The following is a 17697-nucleotide window of genomic DNA, read 5'->3' as shown; positions in this document are numbered from 1 at the left end:
TACTTAAACCTAACTAACCTAAGGACATCACACACATCCATGCCCGAGGCAGGATTCGAACCTGCGACCGTAGCAGTCGCGCGGTTCCGGACTGCGCGCCTAGAACCGTTAGACCACCGCGGCCGGCGCGATTTTGTGGCATGACATTGGATATACAGCGCGGTCACCTCTGGTATGCATAACCAGTATTCTAGACACAATCACTTTATTTCTGACTTTTTAAAGACGTGTATTCGACGTTTCGGTGGCGTTATCTTTCAGTAAGATTAAGCAAGACAAGATGTTTCTCTATGCTGTCCTGATCTACCGCGACAGAAGAGGTGCTCGACTGTTGCCATGACTACCACGTTTTTCGGATCTCTCACCCATTAAAAACAATCTCCCATGCTCCAACGGATTCCAATTTAGTTAAAACTGGCCATGGGTTTTCTGAGAGACTGCCACGCCACCGATCATCTTCCATTAAGATTCATGTACTCTGGCACAGAGTTGAAGCAACATGGAATGGCATAACCTTGCCGGCCAGTGTGGCCGAGCGGTTCTAGGCGCTTCAGTCTGGAACCGCGTAACCACTACGGTCGCAGGTTCGAATCCTGCCTCGGGCATGGATGTCCTTGGGTTAGTTAGGCTTAAGTAGTTCTAAGTTCTAGGGGACTGATGACCTCAGATGTTAAGTCCCATAGTGCTCAGAGTCATTTGAACCATTTGGCATAACCTTATTTTCATCCAAGTTTAGGTCCAATCGAGGTCGTTTGGCTTACAGACATCGTTGCTCCCAAAGCTGACAGATCAGTGTGCTAAATTTCGCACTCTGTGTATCCCCACCACTACGAATTTAAACGTGTAACCATCGCCGTGTGCTGTGTATGCACTATAAGTAATCTGCGTATTTGCAAAGTAGCTAGTAGGGGCGTTCTATTAGTAATCCAACAGTTTTTTCTCGGCCAGTTTTTGTTGAAAACTGCGGAATTTGTTGTGGGACATCGTAGAATATTCCCTCTTCATCTCCTACAGTTTAACAAAGGTCTGATATGTAGTGGCGCTATATGTAATCCTCACAATGGCGTCTGTAGTGGAGGTGGGTTCAAGCAGATCTGTCATTGAGTTTATTTTGGCGGAAAACAAGAGCATCGCAGATATTGATGTCTACGGAGACCTGTAATTGTACAAAAGCACGGTGAGTTTTTGAGCGAGGCATCTGTCATCATCGTAACAAGGTCGCGCAGACCTGTCCGGTCACACGCGTACCGGCCAGCCGCACACAGCTGTAGCTCCTGCAATACTGGAAAGAGCGGACATTCTCATTCGAGGTGATCAACGGATCACAAACACCTCGCTGTTCAACAGGACATCTCTGTTGGTAGTGCTGACACATCCGTCCACCAGTTGGGGTACTCAAAGGTGCGTGTTCGTTGGGTCTTCGCCACCTAACAGAAGTCCATAAAGACCAATGTGTTTGGCCTAATGACCGATGCTCTCCACGGGAAACAGTACGTGGATGATGGGGAGGTTACTGAGGCAGCAAGACGTTGACTCCGACGTCAATCAGTGGAGTGGTACTGTGCAGGCATACGTGCCCTCCCGGCAACGTGCCGTAAAGCCGTGCATTGGACAGAGATTATGTTGAAAAATAGGATTTTGTAGCCAAAAGAGTGGGGAATAACATGATGTGTTAGAATCCTTAATAAAAGCGACATGCTTTCACAAAAGAAAATGTGTTGAATTACTTGTAGAATGCCCCTCATAGCGAAAAACATCAGTGAGCATTTTATTTTTAATTATAACCTTTATTTCAATCAGCGCTCAAATAAATTGTTTAATACTTGTATCGGTTTTGGTTGATTAGCCATTATCTGCTTCCTTTTCTTGTGCCTTTGTCCCGCATTGATGCAGGGTCGGCATGGTTGTTAACGAATTTGATATGTACTTTAAACATAGCTGCGCTACAGCAACGGTTCCACGTAATCAGATTAAGAGCAGCCGACCAGTTGCAAAGGATAAAGTAATCTTTACCTAGGTTTCAATAGATATAAATCTATCTTCTTCAGAAGACGGCCTGGGGACAATGAACATAGTAATTTACATTAAGGTATGAAACATGAGTCAAGAATAAAGTTTAACATATATTAGGAAAATATTGTATTACAAGATGTGAGAAGGATTCCTGGTACTTACAGTGTTACATTAACATGAAGCGATATGTCCTTATCGTTTTTACAAACATCTGCATATTTTCATTAGTCAAATAAAATATAGCCCTGAGAACAGGGTTTGTCAGACAAATAAAATAGGTACATGGAAGTTCGAGAGCGCATAAGCGACTGAGTGAAATCGGCCAGCGTAGTAGCACTGCAGGCCAGGGCAGGTGGCACTCAGGTCGCGAACTATGTGCCGTTTGGCGTACTGAAGTAACATTTGAAATATCAATATTAAATGCGTTCTTAAATAGAGTGACAATAAATAAAATGGAAAGCATTTAACACTCCCGTTATGACATTGTGGGGGGTATAGGAACGATAACGTAGATACATACATCAAAAAGACAGGTGGCGCTTCCGCCGTGAGTTACATGCAGTGGCCTATACAGCCAGAATATAAAAGTTATATTACCATATTAGTGAAGCACATAGAACATATATAAGTCAAAACTTTAAGAAAAATCAGTAATGGCTCTTAAGACATAAATTACGAAACCTGGTCCACAATCCAGTTACTACATATTATAGAATAAGAGAAAATTACATGAGGGCCGCTGTAGTGGCAGCCATACATCGTGAGAAGAAACCATTATATAAAAGGTAGTGAACTGAAAGATTTTCCATGACTATTCCCGTGCCGACTGGAATGCCTACCGGGATACCCTCTCCACCCAGGTCGATAGCCACCCCTTCACCTACCGCCACCCTGACGATGTCACCCATGCCGCCCCCTTTCTCCAGCAGACCTTGTCTGAGGCCGTGGAGGCCCACGTCCCTACTGTCGCCATCCACCCCCACCGTCCTACCTTACCCCCACAGGCCGTTCTCCTCCTCCGTGAATCCCGTCGTCTCTACCGTGCCTTCCTCCGCACGCGTGACCCGGACACACTACGACGCCACCGGCAACTCCAGCGACACATTCGTAATTTGCTCGCGGCTAAGAAACGCCGGGACTGGCGACAGACATGCACCCGTTTAAATGTTACCCTACCAATCAACTCGTCCAAGTTCTGGTCAGCCTTCCGTCGCCTTACCGGAACTAAACCCTCCCCCTATTATCCTCTTCTCCATGATGATCACCCTTTCCCTGACACCCTTAGTAAGGCCAATCACTTTGCCTCCTACCTCTCCGATGTATTTTCCATCCCCGATGATCCCCAGTTCGATTACTCCCTCTTCCTGGATATCCGCGATCGAACTGACACCTCCGTCCCTCCCCTCGCCCCTGGTTTCCAGTACTTGGGCAACATTGCACACACGGAACTCAATGCCCCTATCACTACACAGGATCTCATTGTTACACTCCGCACCAAACGCACCACCGCTCCTGGTCACGATCGTGTCACCTACCGTCACCTTCGTGAAGCTCCTGTCTCTTTCCTCTCCACCCTGGCCGGGCTCTACAATGTAGTCCTGTCCACTGGTTACTACCCCGACCTGTGGAAAACCTCCCGTATCCTCATGTTCCTTAAACCTGGCAAACCGCCGTCCGCCGTCTCTTCCTACCGTCCCATCAGCCTTACCTCGGTCTTCAGCAAGGTCCTGGAATCTATCCTCACCCGCCGCATCCACCAGCATCTCCGCCAGCACCGCCTCCTTCCCGTTACCCAGTGTGGCTTTCGGCCGTCCTTCTCTTCTGACGACCTTCTCCTTCACCTCACTCATCTCCTTTCCGAACAGCTTAATTCCCGTCGCTCCGCAATCTTCCTCTCCCTGGACCTCGAACGTGCGTATGACCGCGTCTGGCATTCCGGTCTCCTCTTCAAGCTCCAAACCTTCGCCCTTCCCATTAACTACGTCCGTCTGATCGGCTCCTTTCTCTCCCGCCGTCCTTCCTATGTCACCATCCATAACACCGATTCCTACACCTTTTTCCCCTCCGCCGGTGTGCCCCAAGGCTCCGTCCTCTCCCCCCTTCTGTACCTGTTGTACACGGCGGACATGCCGCCGCCGTCACCCCCCGTCCACCTTCTCCAGTTTGCCAATGACACCGCCTTCCTTGCCCTTGCCCGCACCCTACAGCGCTCCCAACGCCTTCTCCAATCCCATCTTGACCGGTTCACCACTTGGTGCAACCAGTGGTTGCTCAAGGTCAATCCTTCCAAAACCCAGGCGATCATTGTAGGCAAAACCACCCCTTCCTTCCGCCTCCTTGATTTCTATCTCACCGTCTATGGCCGTCCCATCGCCCTCACTCTCCCACCCTTAAGTACCTTGGCGTCACCCTCGACCATCGCCTCTCCTGGACTCCCCATCTCCAGACAATCCAAGCCAAGGCACGTTCCCACCTCCGTCTCCTCAAGCTCCTTTCCGGCCGTACGTGGGGTCTGGACCCCTCCACCATCCTCCACACCTATAAATCCCTCATCCGCCCTATCCTTTGTTATGCCCATCCAGCATGGATCTCCGCTCCCCCTACCTTTTATAAATCCCTCCAAATCCTTGAACGCCATGCTCTCCGCCTCGCCTATCGCATCCGTCTCCCCTCCCCCACGCGGATCCTCTATGATCTCATCCCCTTCCCCCACCTCCTCCTTTTCCTTGAAAGGATACGGATCCTGTACACCTCCCGCAAACTCGATCCTCCTCACCCGCTCGTCTCCCCGATCCTCTCCTACCCCCGCCCGCTGCCGCGCCTGTATTCGCACGTCCCACCCGGTCTCCATCTCTCCACCCTCCTTACCCTCTCCCAAGGTGGCTTCCGCCAGCTCCCCCTCCCTGATGATGCCCTCCTCCCCTCCATCTACCCCTCCTACCAACTTTGATCCTCCCGCCCTCCTCCTGTACTTACTCCTCTGGGCACCCTCCCTCCCTCCTCTCCCTTTTCCCTCCCTCCTCCTTTTCTCCCCCCTCCTCCCCCGGGCCTCCCCTCCCCTGTCCCTCTCCTCCTGCCCCCGTCTCCTCAGCCATTGGCATCCTTTTTCTCCCCTCTCCCCCACCTCATCCCTTTCCCCTCTTGGCAGGTCCCCGGACTCGCACACGTTACGTGGACATTCGCGCGCCGGAGATCACCGCCATCAGTGTTTTATGTGTGTGCCGTCGTGTTTCGTGTTCAGTGTTCACCGTCCACTCCATCGTTCACCAGTGCCATCGTCATCTTTGGTGTTTGTGCATCGTCTCATCAGCTAGCAGTGTGGATTATCGACGAGTGTGAATGGCTCCGTGTTTGTCTCTATGTGTCTCCTGTTTTATTGCCCACCGTTCTGTGACTTATGTGTCTTCTCACTGTTTTTGCTCCTTGTATATTCTATGGCTGAAGAGCAGCGTAGTGTGCTGCTGACAGCCTGCCTGTTGTACAGGTTTTAAAATAACAATAAAGTAAAAAAAAAAAAACTGAAAGATTTGAAAGTGCATTATAGCTTCCTGAGGAAATAGACTACTGAGGTTACTAGCATTAATGTTATATATTAAACTGTACGGGTTTGAAGCCTTCGAAAAATTGTCTACAGGCAAGGTTCAACTGATCATTCAGTATATTGCCGTCTTTGAGCTCTAGATGTTTAAAAATAAATAGCTCTTCCCACAGATCTAGTCTCCGTCCTCTGACCTGTCTGTGTAGGATAACCGTGTCTTCTAACTGTTTAGGCGTATGGCCGGTTATCAAGAGGTGTTCAGCAAAAGTAGAGTTGTGAATATTCGTTCCTTTTTTTACCTAATAGATGTTCTTTATATCGTGTTTTCACCACTCTGCCAGTTTGACCAATATAATATGAGGGGCAGTTATTACAGGTTAGCTTGTAAATACCTGAATTAGAAAACCAAGGTAACGATTACTTTATCCTTTGCAACTTGTCGGCTGCTCTTAATCTGAATTTGATATGATTAGTGTAAGGGGTGGCCGGATGCCCTTCCTATCGCCACCCTGTTAGCCCTTGGGTGGAATACACGTGTAGCCCAAATGTGTGCGTATAGTTGAAAGTGAGCGAAAGTTTTGCAAATGTTTGCGAATTGTGTAACTGAGGCGGAAATTGGGTACCAGCCTGGTAGTCGCCAAGTGAGATGCTGGAAATTTCCTTAAAATCTCATAAAGGCATACATGTGTAGCCCAAATGTGTGCGTATAGTTGAAAGTGAGCGAAAGGTTTGCAAATGTTTGCGAATTGTGTAACTGAGGCGGAAATTGAGTACCAGCCTGGTAGTTGCCAAGTGAGATGTTGGAAATTGCCTTAAAATCTCATAAAGGCTGGCCGGCACACCGGCCGTCGTCGTTAAGAGGAGGTTTACTATCTTTTGGTTCAAAAAATCGATTTTTTTAAATTGTATTTTTGGATCCATGAAAGTGTTTAGACTCCACCCCTGAAACGGTTTTTCCGAATACGGAACGGAAATGTTTGTTATTCGAGGTTGAACAAAAAATGCACCTATCTGAAATCGGCCTTTTTCACGCAACAGTTTTTTTTCTTTCGGAGGACGAGTTATTGTACCGGTGCTTGGGAGAAAACACACAAAATTCAAATGAAAGTTTGAACGCGTGTGTTTGGAAGTTAGCCCCCAAGCATTTGCATTCTAGTGCGTAGACTGTGGAGATTGCGACTTTCCTGGCAGCGAGCAGCTTCAACGAAACGTATTCAGCAATTCTTAAGACCATGACAACGATGGACGTCACCCTGGCACTCTATTCGACGCAGTACGCCAAGCATTCGGGCGACAACCAGATTCAAGCGGCCAAAAACTGCTTGTCACCGGCCGTACGAGCGGCTCTGGAGCAGCACAGGATTGCCCAGATCGAGCAGAACGCCCTCTATGAGGAAGGACTAGTTTATAGACCCGAAATAGCAGATTGAACGTAAGTTGCATAATATTACAGTTATGCTGTTGTTGTTGTGGTCTTCAGTCCTGAGACTGGTTTGATGCAGCTCTCCATGCTACTCTATCCTGTGCAAGCTTCTTCATCTCCCAGTACCTACTGCAGCCTACATCCTTCTGAATCTGCTTAGTGTATTCATCTCTTGATCTCCCTCTACTATTTTTACCCTCCACGCTGCCCTCCAGTACTAAGTTGGTGATCCCTCGATGTCTCAGAACATGTCCTACCAACCGATCCCTTCTTCTAGTCAGGTTGTGCCACAAGCTCCTCTTGTCCCCAATTCTATTCAATACCTCCTCATTAGTTATGTGATCTACCCATCTAATCTTTTCTGTAGCACCACATTTCGAAAGCTTCTATTCTCTTCTTGTCTAAACTATTTATCATCCACGTTTCGCTTTCATACATGGCTACACTCCATACAAATACTTTCAGAAACGACTTCCTGACACTTAAATCTATACTCAATGTTAACAAATTTTTCTACTTCAGAAACGCTTTCCTTGCCATTGCCATTCTACATTTTATATCCTCTCTGCTTCGACCATCATCAGTTATTTTGCTCCCCAAATAGCAAAACTCCATTACTACTTTAAGTGTCTCATTTCCTAATCCTATTCCCTCAGCATCACCCGACTTAATTCGACTACATTCCATTATCCTCGTTTTGCTTTTGTTGGTGTTCATCTTATACCCGCCTTTCAAGACACTGTCCATTCCGTTCAGCTGCTCTTCCAAGTCCTTTACTGTCTCTGACAGAATTACAATGTCATTGGCGAACCTCAAATTTTTTATTTCTTCTCCACGGGTTTTAATACCTATTCCGAACTTTTCTTTTGTTTCCTTTATTGCTTGCTCAATATACAGATTGAATAACATCGGTGATAGGCTTCAACCCTGTCTCACTCCCTTCCAACCACTGCTTCCCTTTCATGTCCCTCGACTCTTATAACTGCCATCTGCTTTCTGTACAAATTGTAAATAGCTTTCGCTCCCTGTATTTTACCCCTGCAACCTTCAGAATTTGAAAGAGTATTCCAATCAACATTGTCAAAAGCTTTCTGTAAGTCTACAAATGCTAGAAACGTAGGTTTGCCTTTCCTTAATCTTTCTTTTAAGATAAGTCGTAGGGTCAGTATTGCCTCACGTGTTCCAACATTTCTACGGAATCCAAACTGATCTTCCCCGAGGTCGGCTTCTACCAGTTTTTCCATTCGTCTGTAAAGAATTCGCTTCAGTATTTTGCAGGTGTGACTTATTAAACTGATAGTTCGGTAATTTTCATATCTGTCAACACCTGCTTTCTTTGGGATTGGAATTATTATATTCTTCTTGAAGTCTGAGGGTATTTCGCCTGTCTCATACATCTTGCTCACCAGACGGTAGAGTTTTGTCAGGGATGGCCCTCACAAGGCTGTCAGTAGTTCTAATGGAATGTTGTCTACTCCGGGGGCCTTGTTTCGACTCAGGTCTTTCAGTGCTCTGTCAAACTGTCAAACTCAGGTAATAGGTAACAGGTAATAGGTAATAGGTAATCAAAACTTCAAACGCGTTTTTCTCAAAAGGACTTTTTTTTATCGCGCGGTGTGGAAGCTTCAGATTTACTGAACAGATTGGTTCAAATGGCTCTGAGCACTATGGGACTTAACTGCAAAGATCATCAGTCCCCTAGAACTTAGCACTACTTAAACCTAACTAACCTAAGCACATCACACACAACAACGACCGAGGCAGGATTTGAACCTGCGACCGTAGCAGTCGCGCGGTTCCGGACTGAAGCGCCTAGAACCGCTTGGCCACCGCGGCCGGCACTGAACCGTTTGGCATGATTCTTTGTTTCCGAAGAAGCTAACTAAATTGTCTAGGAGTTGTACCACTTTTATTTTGATCCATCAAATATAAATATTTTCACTTGGCCGACGAATTCGAAAAATCGATGAAAAAACCCTATTTTTTTTCAAATGGCCACCATTTTGTTTCCTATGGCCCAAATAACTTAAGCGAGGTACAACTCCTAAAGAATCTTACATACTTCGCTAACGTCAACTCAGTTTTGATTTCAGACGAGCCGGCTGACCTGTGACATACCGCGCGTGGAGGTCTACATCGAAATTTTGTTTCGTTCCGACGGCACTTCCACTTTTGCTCTTCGGCTCTTCAACATTTCCGGTCGAAAAAATCTAGTTTGTAGAGAAAATATCAATAAACATTTTGATCAAATTTGACATTGATATCTATAACACATCCAGAGAAAAGAATTCTCAAAAAACATGCTTTTTTCGGGCCAAAGATAGTAAAGCTCCCCTTCATCCGCCGGACGGATTCGATCCATGGCTGCCGCACCTCCCCAATTCCCAACGTCACGCTTTTTTTTCTAATCTCATTTTGTTCCTCATCGTTCGTTGCATTTGTTCGGTGCGGGCGTCCCATGACACCTGTTCAAGTTCATCGTTGATCCATTCATTCAGTTTTCTTATTACAGAGGGTAGCTAACCCTCTGACCGAACACGCTGAGCTACCGTGCCGGCAAAACGTTTTCAGCCCATTCCGATGCTTTAACATGCATGGCTATCCGTGAGGGTATAATTAGTTATTATCAATAGCCTATAATTAATTCGTGGCCGCTAGCATGTTCTGACACGTAACGCCTTCTGCCCCGTTATGTCTGTGAAATATTTATATGCTACTAATAGTGACTAGTCGTTCGAAGTTGGTATAGGTATTAAACAACTTATTCGAACATTGACGGAAATAAACTTTATTGCCGGCCGATGTGGCCGAGCGGTTCTAAAAAATGGCTCTGAGCACTATGGGACTTAACTTCTGAGGACATCAGTCCCCTAGAACTTAGAACTATTTAAACCTAACTAACCTAAGGCATCACACACATCCATGCCCGAGGCAGGATTCGAACCTGCGACCGTAGCGGTCGCGCGGTTCCAGACTGTAGCACCTAGAACCGCTCGGCCACTCCGGCCGGCGAGCGGTTCTAGGCGCTTCAGTCTGGAATCGGGCGACCGCTACGGTCGCAGGTTCGAATCCTACCTCGGGCATGGATGTGTTTGATGTCCTTAGGTTAGTTTGGTTTAAGTAGTTCTAAGTTCTAGAGGACTGATGACCTCAGATGTGAAGTCCCATAGTGCTCAGAGCCATTTGAACCATAAACTTCATTGTTACAATAAGCACAATTTCGTTCTTCCCTATCATTCTTGGTGTGCCAGTTTTACTGACAAGCTTTGTAATTTTGTTCTGGAGGTGTCAGAATGGCTATCATGTAACTTCTCCTTTACGATCGAGTTTATTCAAATATTCTGCTCCTTCTGTAGAAACGATGTGATTTGCAATAACAGTGTATGAATATGTTTGAACACAGACAAATTCAAGGAGGCGCTGCTGAAGGAATCGATGGCGTGGAAGATCCTGTTGGGCAAGTACCTGAGCCTGGCTTACCGCGCCAAGCTGGCAGAGATGATGGAGTTCATCAAGGAGAAGTCGAGCGTGCTGCAGCGCAAGGTGAAGGACCTGGACGACGTGCGTGTGGCCATGGCGTGCCTGGAGGCGGTGCGCCAGAACTTCCTGCGGCTGGACATGGGCATCGGCCCCATCGAGGAGGTGTACGCCACGTTCGAGCACTACGGCGTGGACGTGCCGCGCGAGGACGCCGAGCGCGCAGACTCGCTGCGCTACGCCTTCAACAACCTGCAGCTGAGCGCCAACCAGGTGCAGCAGCTGCTCGTCGAGGTGCAGCACCCCTTCCTGCAGGAGCTGCTCGAGGGCGTCAGGACCTTCGACCAGGAGGTGCGTCGCCCTGCTTCTCATACCCACTCAACAACGTGGTCCATCCACACAGTCCGAAAATGAAAACGGCTCGTTTATCAGAAATTTAAAGTCAAGGAGTATGAAATTGGAGATGGAGGAAACCTGTGACGCTATTTTACCAACGTGTGGACAATTTTAGAAGCCACTGTCTTGGATTCAACTCGTAATTTTCAAACGGAAAGAGGGTCATGTGACACGTGAATCAGATAGATGCGACGAGTCTGACTCTTACCAAAGATGCCAGAATAGTGGTTGATGGCGATTTATCCGTTTTCGATCGTCCAGTTTTCTCTGTATAGTTACCAGAATGAAAAATGTTCCTATCACAGCGCAAAAAAGGCGAATATGTCCTGAACAGGATTAGGGATGTAAAAGAAGGAATTTATCCTGCGGCTTCAAAGACGTTAAAATCAAAACATCTTCACATATCCTCTCCTTCCCATAATTCAATTCACGTAATAATGAATTCTACGTGCTCGACTTTACACCAACATATCGCGACAACGGATAAAGATTTCTGGATACAAAAATATTGTTTTGACTTTATCCGCTTATCTATCTCAGAGCAAAGTTTGAACAGATTCGTAAAAATGGTTCAAATGGCTCTGAGCACTATGGGACTTAACATCTGTGGTCATCAGTCCCCTAGAACTTAGAACTACTTAAACCTAACTAACCTAAGGACAGCACACACATCCATGACCGAGGCAGGATTCGAACCTGCGACCGTAGCAGTCGCGCGGTTCCGGACTGAGCGCCTAGAACCGCTAGACCACTGCGGCCGGCGAACAGATTCGTACACATTTAAGGTACAGAAGTGGTTCGCTACAAAAACTTTCCAGAAAAACGTGTTTTTTTGCACGTATTTGCTTGTAAAATCTGAACGGTGCACATACAAATGATGCCATTAACTCTGCATTAATTTCAGCCCAATTAACATCTTTTTCAAAAGGAATTAATTGTTCCGCACAATTTGCCTGGGCGCCAGCTCCGGTTCGTCGTTCAAAACTTGCTATACTGTAACATAGCTTAATTAAGATAGATGTTTGATGGCTACACAAATGGCCGCTGGTTCAGGCTAAACAAAAATTTTTTTACCCCATATTCCTAGCTCAAATTGGAATCTAGCGCCAAGACCTCGCCTTCCCCCATCCCCCCACGCGCGCTCCCCAAACAGTGATTCTGCGCGCGGCCTTCTCAAACACATTTTTTACAGAGCTTCTGCACTGCAACGATAATATTTTTTCTTTCCTGCGACAAAGCCACATTTTGGTTAATGACTGAGTGGTGGTGCTTGAACTCCTCTGCGACAACACGGGTACTCCTCTATCCTGTTACCAGGACGATCTCAGTGTGTTCGGTCTGTGTTAACGCCATCAAATCTCACGTCACATGTAAGGAAGAAACACCAGTCATAGCTCGAGAATGAATGAAACTATCCTCAAAAGAAAGACACAATTAATTATCTCATGTAGTTCTCTATCTGACTATTATGTGACATGACACCTGTATAAATTTCAAAATTAAGAATTGCACCAAAGATGGTGGCTTCCAAAATTGCCACCATGTTGGTAACACAGCCAAACAAATTTTCCTCTTCTTCTATCTCATCCTAACTAGCTTTATATTTCGGTTTCTCCATTTGTGTTTCACTTATGGACCACCCTGTAGAACTTCTTACACGTAGTTCAACATACTGACAACAACCTGATAGAAGAGTTCTAAACGTATTTCTTGTTTTCTACATCTAAGAGGGCGGTCGAGTAATACAATACGTACGTGGTCCTTCCTTCTACGTCTACAACTAAATCTACATGGATACTCTGCAAATCACATTTAAGTGCATATCGGAGGGTTCATAGAACCACCTTCACAATTCTCTATTACTCCAATCTCGTATAGCGCGCAGAAAGAACGAACACCTATATCTTTCCGTACGAGCTCTGATTTCCCTTACTTCAACATGGTGATCGTTTCTCCCTATGTAGGTCGTTGTCAACAAAATATTTTCGCATTCAGAGGACAAAGTTGGTGATTGGAATTTCATGAGAAGATTCCGTCGCAACGAAAAACGCCCTTCTTTTAATGATGTCCAGCCCAAATTCTGTATTACATCTGTGACACTCTCTACCATATTCCGCGATAATACAAAACGTGCTGCCTTTCTTTGAAGTCTGGTTCGCCTTCCCCACAACATTTTCTGTGTGTTCCTTCCAATTTAAGTTGTTCGTAATTGTAATACCCAGATATTTAGTTGAATTTACGGCTTTTAGATTAGACTGATTTGTCGTGTAACCGAATTTTAACAAAATCCTTTTAGCACTCTTGTGGATGACCTCACACTTTTCGTTATTTAGGGTCAACTGGCAATTTTCGCACCATTCAGATATCTTTTATAAATGGTTTTGCAATTTGTTTTGATCTTCTGATGGCTTTATTAGTCCCTGCTCTTTATGATCTTCTGTTAGGTAGTGCAAAAGCCAGTGGGCACACACACTGAGTGCCCCAATCGGCGGTCGAGTGTGCCAGTACTACCAACACAGACGTCCAGTTGTGCAGCGAGATATTTGATTGTGATCCGTCGATCAATGCCATGATGAAAGACGCCTCGCCCTACGACTCATCATGCATTCTTTCACTGCCAGGTCTCCGTAGACGTTCTGCAAGCACCTGTGAATATATGCTATGCTTTGGTTTTCCGCTAAAAGAAACACAATGATAGGTCTCCGTTACAGACGCAATTTTGAAGGCTATGTATAGCGCCGCCACCTATCGGGACTTCATGGAACTGTAGGGGCTGAAACGAGAACATTCCACGAATTCCCACAACAGATTCCTCGTTCTTTCAACCGAAATTGCCCGAGAAAAAATGTGTTGCGTTACTGCAAGCTTCTCGTAATATTTCTGAGGAAAGGATGCTCACATATCTCTGAATAGGTGTCCCACATTTCATCTGTGCTACGGACCTCGTGCAACCTTGAATCTGCATTCCTACTTGTATTCTATCTATTTCATTTCCCTTAGCAAAAAAACGTCATTCCAGTGCACAGAGAAATTCCAAGTGAGTAATGTGATTACACATGGTTGTAACTATTTAAATGAAGGAGATATATCAAAAGAATTACAGAACATGTAAAAAAAGTTCAAAAGAACGTTTCCGTACTTTGTAAGTGTTGTATAGGAGTCTCTTTAGTTACACAGACAACATCTAAGCGACAATCCAATTCATGCCACACGTTCGGCAGTACGATGGAGTCACGGAGTCATCGACGCGAGTGTATTACAAATGCGCATTTTAAGTTCTGGAACTGAAAGGACCGGCAGAAGAAAGTGCTAACACTCAATTTATAATCCGTTCATCGTAAGAATAAAACTGATGTAAAGCCGGCCGCGGTGGTCTAGCGGTTCAGGCGCTCAGTCCGGAACCGCGCGACTGCTACGGTCGCAGGTTCGAATCCTGCCTCGGGCATGGATGTGTGTGATGTCCTTAGGTTAGTTAGGTTTAAGTAGTTCTAAGTTCTACGGGACTGATGACCAGAGATGTTAAGTCCCATAGTGCTCAGAGCCAGCCAAACCTGATGTAAACATTGCATTATGTATTCTTCCGTGTTTGCTGGAACCTCATTGGATTGCCGTTTCACGTGGGACTGCAGTCCAGCTGTCTCGAGTACTATCAAGTGCGATAGTAAGGGTACGTTTTGTGCTGTGCGTGACGTGCTCATCGACTTGCAGTTCACACGAAAAAATAAAAAAAAATAACCAGCATAGGAGCAAAACAGCTTCGAATGTCATTTAATTTTTAAACCGAATGAAATAATACACTGCAAATCTCCCACAGAACGCTCCTTAGACGACTAGACGAAATTTCGCAACACGTTATCGTTTTTAGCTAATGTACTATTGTAATTAAAAACAAGAATGATGAAAATTCAGCCGGTCGGAATGGCCTAGCGGTTCTAGGCGCTACAGTCTGGAACCGCGCGACCGCTACGGTCGCAGGATCGAATCCTGCCTCGGGCATGGACGTGTGTGATGTCCTTAGTTTGGTTAGGATTAAGTAGTTCTACGTTCTAGGGGACTGATGACCTCAGAATTTAAGTCCCATAGTGCTCAGAGCCATTTGAACCATTTTTGATGAAAATTCCTGACTTAACCACAGGGTAATTTTTCTGAATAAGCTTTGTGTAACGTAAGAGAGTATTGAAGAATTTCACCGGATAGTTAAATATTGAAGCTACTGAAAGTATTACTTACAGGCAGTCGTCTGGTAATCTCTTAGCTCATTCCTTATCCGAATCCCAGAAATACATTTCAGTTCTGGAAGTGTCACCTGTTACGTTGATAACGAGCCTATCAACAATAGAATCCACGAAGCCAACCAGGCGCAGCATTTTCTTTTCTACTTTTATAACGAACCGTTCTACACTCCTGGAAATGGAAAAAAGAACACATTGACACCGGTGTGTCAGACCCACCATACTTGCTCCGGACACTGCGAGAGGGCTGTACAAGCAATGATCACACGCACGGCACAGCGGACACACCAGGAACCGCGGTGTTGGCCGTCGAATGGCGCTAGCTGTGCAGCATTTGTGCACCGCCGCCGTCAGTGTCAGCCAGTTTGCCGTGGCATACGGAGCTCCATCGCAGTCTTTAACACTGGTAGCATGCCGCGACAGCGTGGACGTGAACCGTATGTGCAGTTGACGGACTTTGAGCGAGGGCGTATAGTGGGCATGCGGGAGGCCGGGTGGACGTACCGCCGAATTGCACAACACGTGGGGCGTGAGGTCTCCACAGTACATCGATGTTGTCGCCAGTGGTCGGCGGAAGGTGCACGTGCCCGTCGACCTGGGACCGGACCGCAGCGACGCACGGATGCACGCCAAGACCGTAGGATCCTACACAGTGCCGTAGGGGACCGCACCGCCACTTCCCAGCAAATTAGGGACACTGTTGCTCCTGGGGTATCGGCGAGGACCATTCGCAACCGTCTCCATGAAGCTGGGCTACGGTCCCGCACACCGTTAGGCCGTCTTCCGCTCACGCCCCAACATCGTGCAGCCCGCCTCCAGTGGTGTCGCGACAGGCGTGAATGGAGGGACGAATGGAGACGTGTCGTCTTCAGCGATGAGAGTCGCTTCTGCCTTGGTGCCAATGATGGTCGTATGCGTGTTTGGCGCCGTGCAGGTGAGCGCCACAATCAGGACTGCATACGACCGAGGCACACAGGGCCAACACCCGGCATCATGGTGTGGGGAGCGATCTCCTACACTGGCCGTACACCACTGGTGATCGTCGAGGGGACACTGAATAGTGCACGGTACATCCAAACCGTCATCGAACCCATCGTTCTACCATTCCTAGACCGGCAAGGGAACTTGTTGTTCCAACAGGACAATGCACGTCCGCATGTATCCCGTGCCACCCAACGTACTCTAGAAGGTGTAAGTCAACTACCCTGGCCAGCAAGATCTCCGGATCTGTCCCCAATTGAGCATGTTTGGGACTGGATGAAGCGTCGTCTCACGCGGTCTGCACGTCCAGCACGAACGCTGGTCCAACTGAGGCGCCAGGTGGAAATGGCATGGCAAGCCGTTCCACAGGACTACATCCAGCATCTCTACGATCGTCTCCATGGGAGAATAGCAGCCTGCATCGCTGTGAAAGGTGGATATACACTGTACTAGTGCCGACATTGTGCATGCTCTGTTGCCTGTGTCTATGTGCCTGTGGTTCTGTCAGTGTGATCATGTGATGTATCTGACCCCAGGAATGTGTCAATAAAGTTTCCCCTTCCTGGGACATTGAATTCACGGTGTTCTTATTTCAATTTCCAGGAGTGTATATCCCACCAGAGTTCGGCAGTGACTTGTGAAAAAGCTGTGTGCGTTAGTTCCAGTACGACTGGCAGCTAAACAGTCTTGTTACTTCTCGGGCCAAATCCCGCAGCTTGGCTTCAGATCACTTCTGTTGGGTTCATATTGTAATGGTACAGTAGCAAACATAAACATGCAGCATTTGTCTGACGTGCTCGATGCTGTGAAAATGATTGTTTTTCATGTTTCTACGATACTTCTCTAGCTCTGTGGTATAAAACGATGGACATCGTCCAAATAAAGAGGATCTGGTTCAAAAATGGCTCTGAGCACTATGGGACGCAACTGCTGAGGTCATTAGTCCCCTAGAACTTAGAACTAGTTAAACCTAACTAACCTAAGGACATCACACACATCCATGCCCGAGGCAGGATTCGAACCTGCGACCGTAGCGGTCTCGCGGTTCCAGACTGCAGCGCCAGAACCGCGCGGCCACTTCGACCGGCGCTGAGGATCTGGTTTTTCATTTTTGCCTTCAAAATTAACTTGTTATGTTTTCTTAATTTAAACAACTTAAGAATTTGCATTTGAAATGTAAACAGGAATTTCGCGTCCTTTATGTAATTAGAAAGAAGAAGACGTGCATTATTCATAAAAAATGATGATGAGTGTTATAATTGCGAGATGTAGGTATTTCAAATTGAACGAGAAAAAGAAGATGATAGGGAAATTTGAAACAATGCACGAGCAACCGCTTGTGATTTATACTCCATTATGCTACCAATTACGCTACACATTCAATCTGGGTTGGCTTATCAATTGCGTCATGTACAACACTGGGAAAACTTCAAAGCTGATTACCTCCGTAAATTTATGAAAAACTTTAAGAGCAGCCTATTTCTCGGCACTTTTTAACAGAGTTCCACGCGCGTGTTTCATTACGGAACAGAAATCAGTCTCAGCCACTTTTATACTGCGCATTAACAGCGCGACAATCAGAGCACAACGCTGTGGAGGCTGTGACCGTGCGCGATTTTTGAAATAAAAACTACGTA

At 46.5% G+C, this 17697-nt stretch overlaps 1 protein-coding gene across 1 annotated transcript in view; it reads left to right on the top strand.

The window, feature by feature from the left end:
* LOC126456197 (dynein axonemal heavy chain 8-like) overlaps window positions 1-17697 on the top strand; it is a 503569-nt gene that overhangs the window by 118334 nt on the left and 367538 nt on the right. Inside the window, exon 14 of the mRNA XM_050091951.1 lies at window positions 10378-10802. Coding sequence (XP_049947908.1) covers window positions 10378-10802 — 425 coding nt within the window. The remainder of the gene's footprint in view (window positions 1-10377; window positions 10803-17697) is intronic.

The sequence above is a fragment of the Schistocerca serialis genome, chromosome 2 (genome assembly GCF_023864345.2).
Source record: "Schistocerca serialis cubense isolate TAMUIC-IGC-003099 chromosome 2, iqSchSeri2.2, whole genome shotgun sequence".
In the NCBI taxonomy this organism is placed as follows: domain Eukaryota; kingdom Metazoa; phylum Arthropoda; class Insecta; order Orthoptera; family Acrididae; genus Schistocerca; species Schistocerca serialis.
Note: the sequence above shows the minus strand (reverse complement) of the source record. Positions and strands in the feature narration are given on the sequence as shown.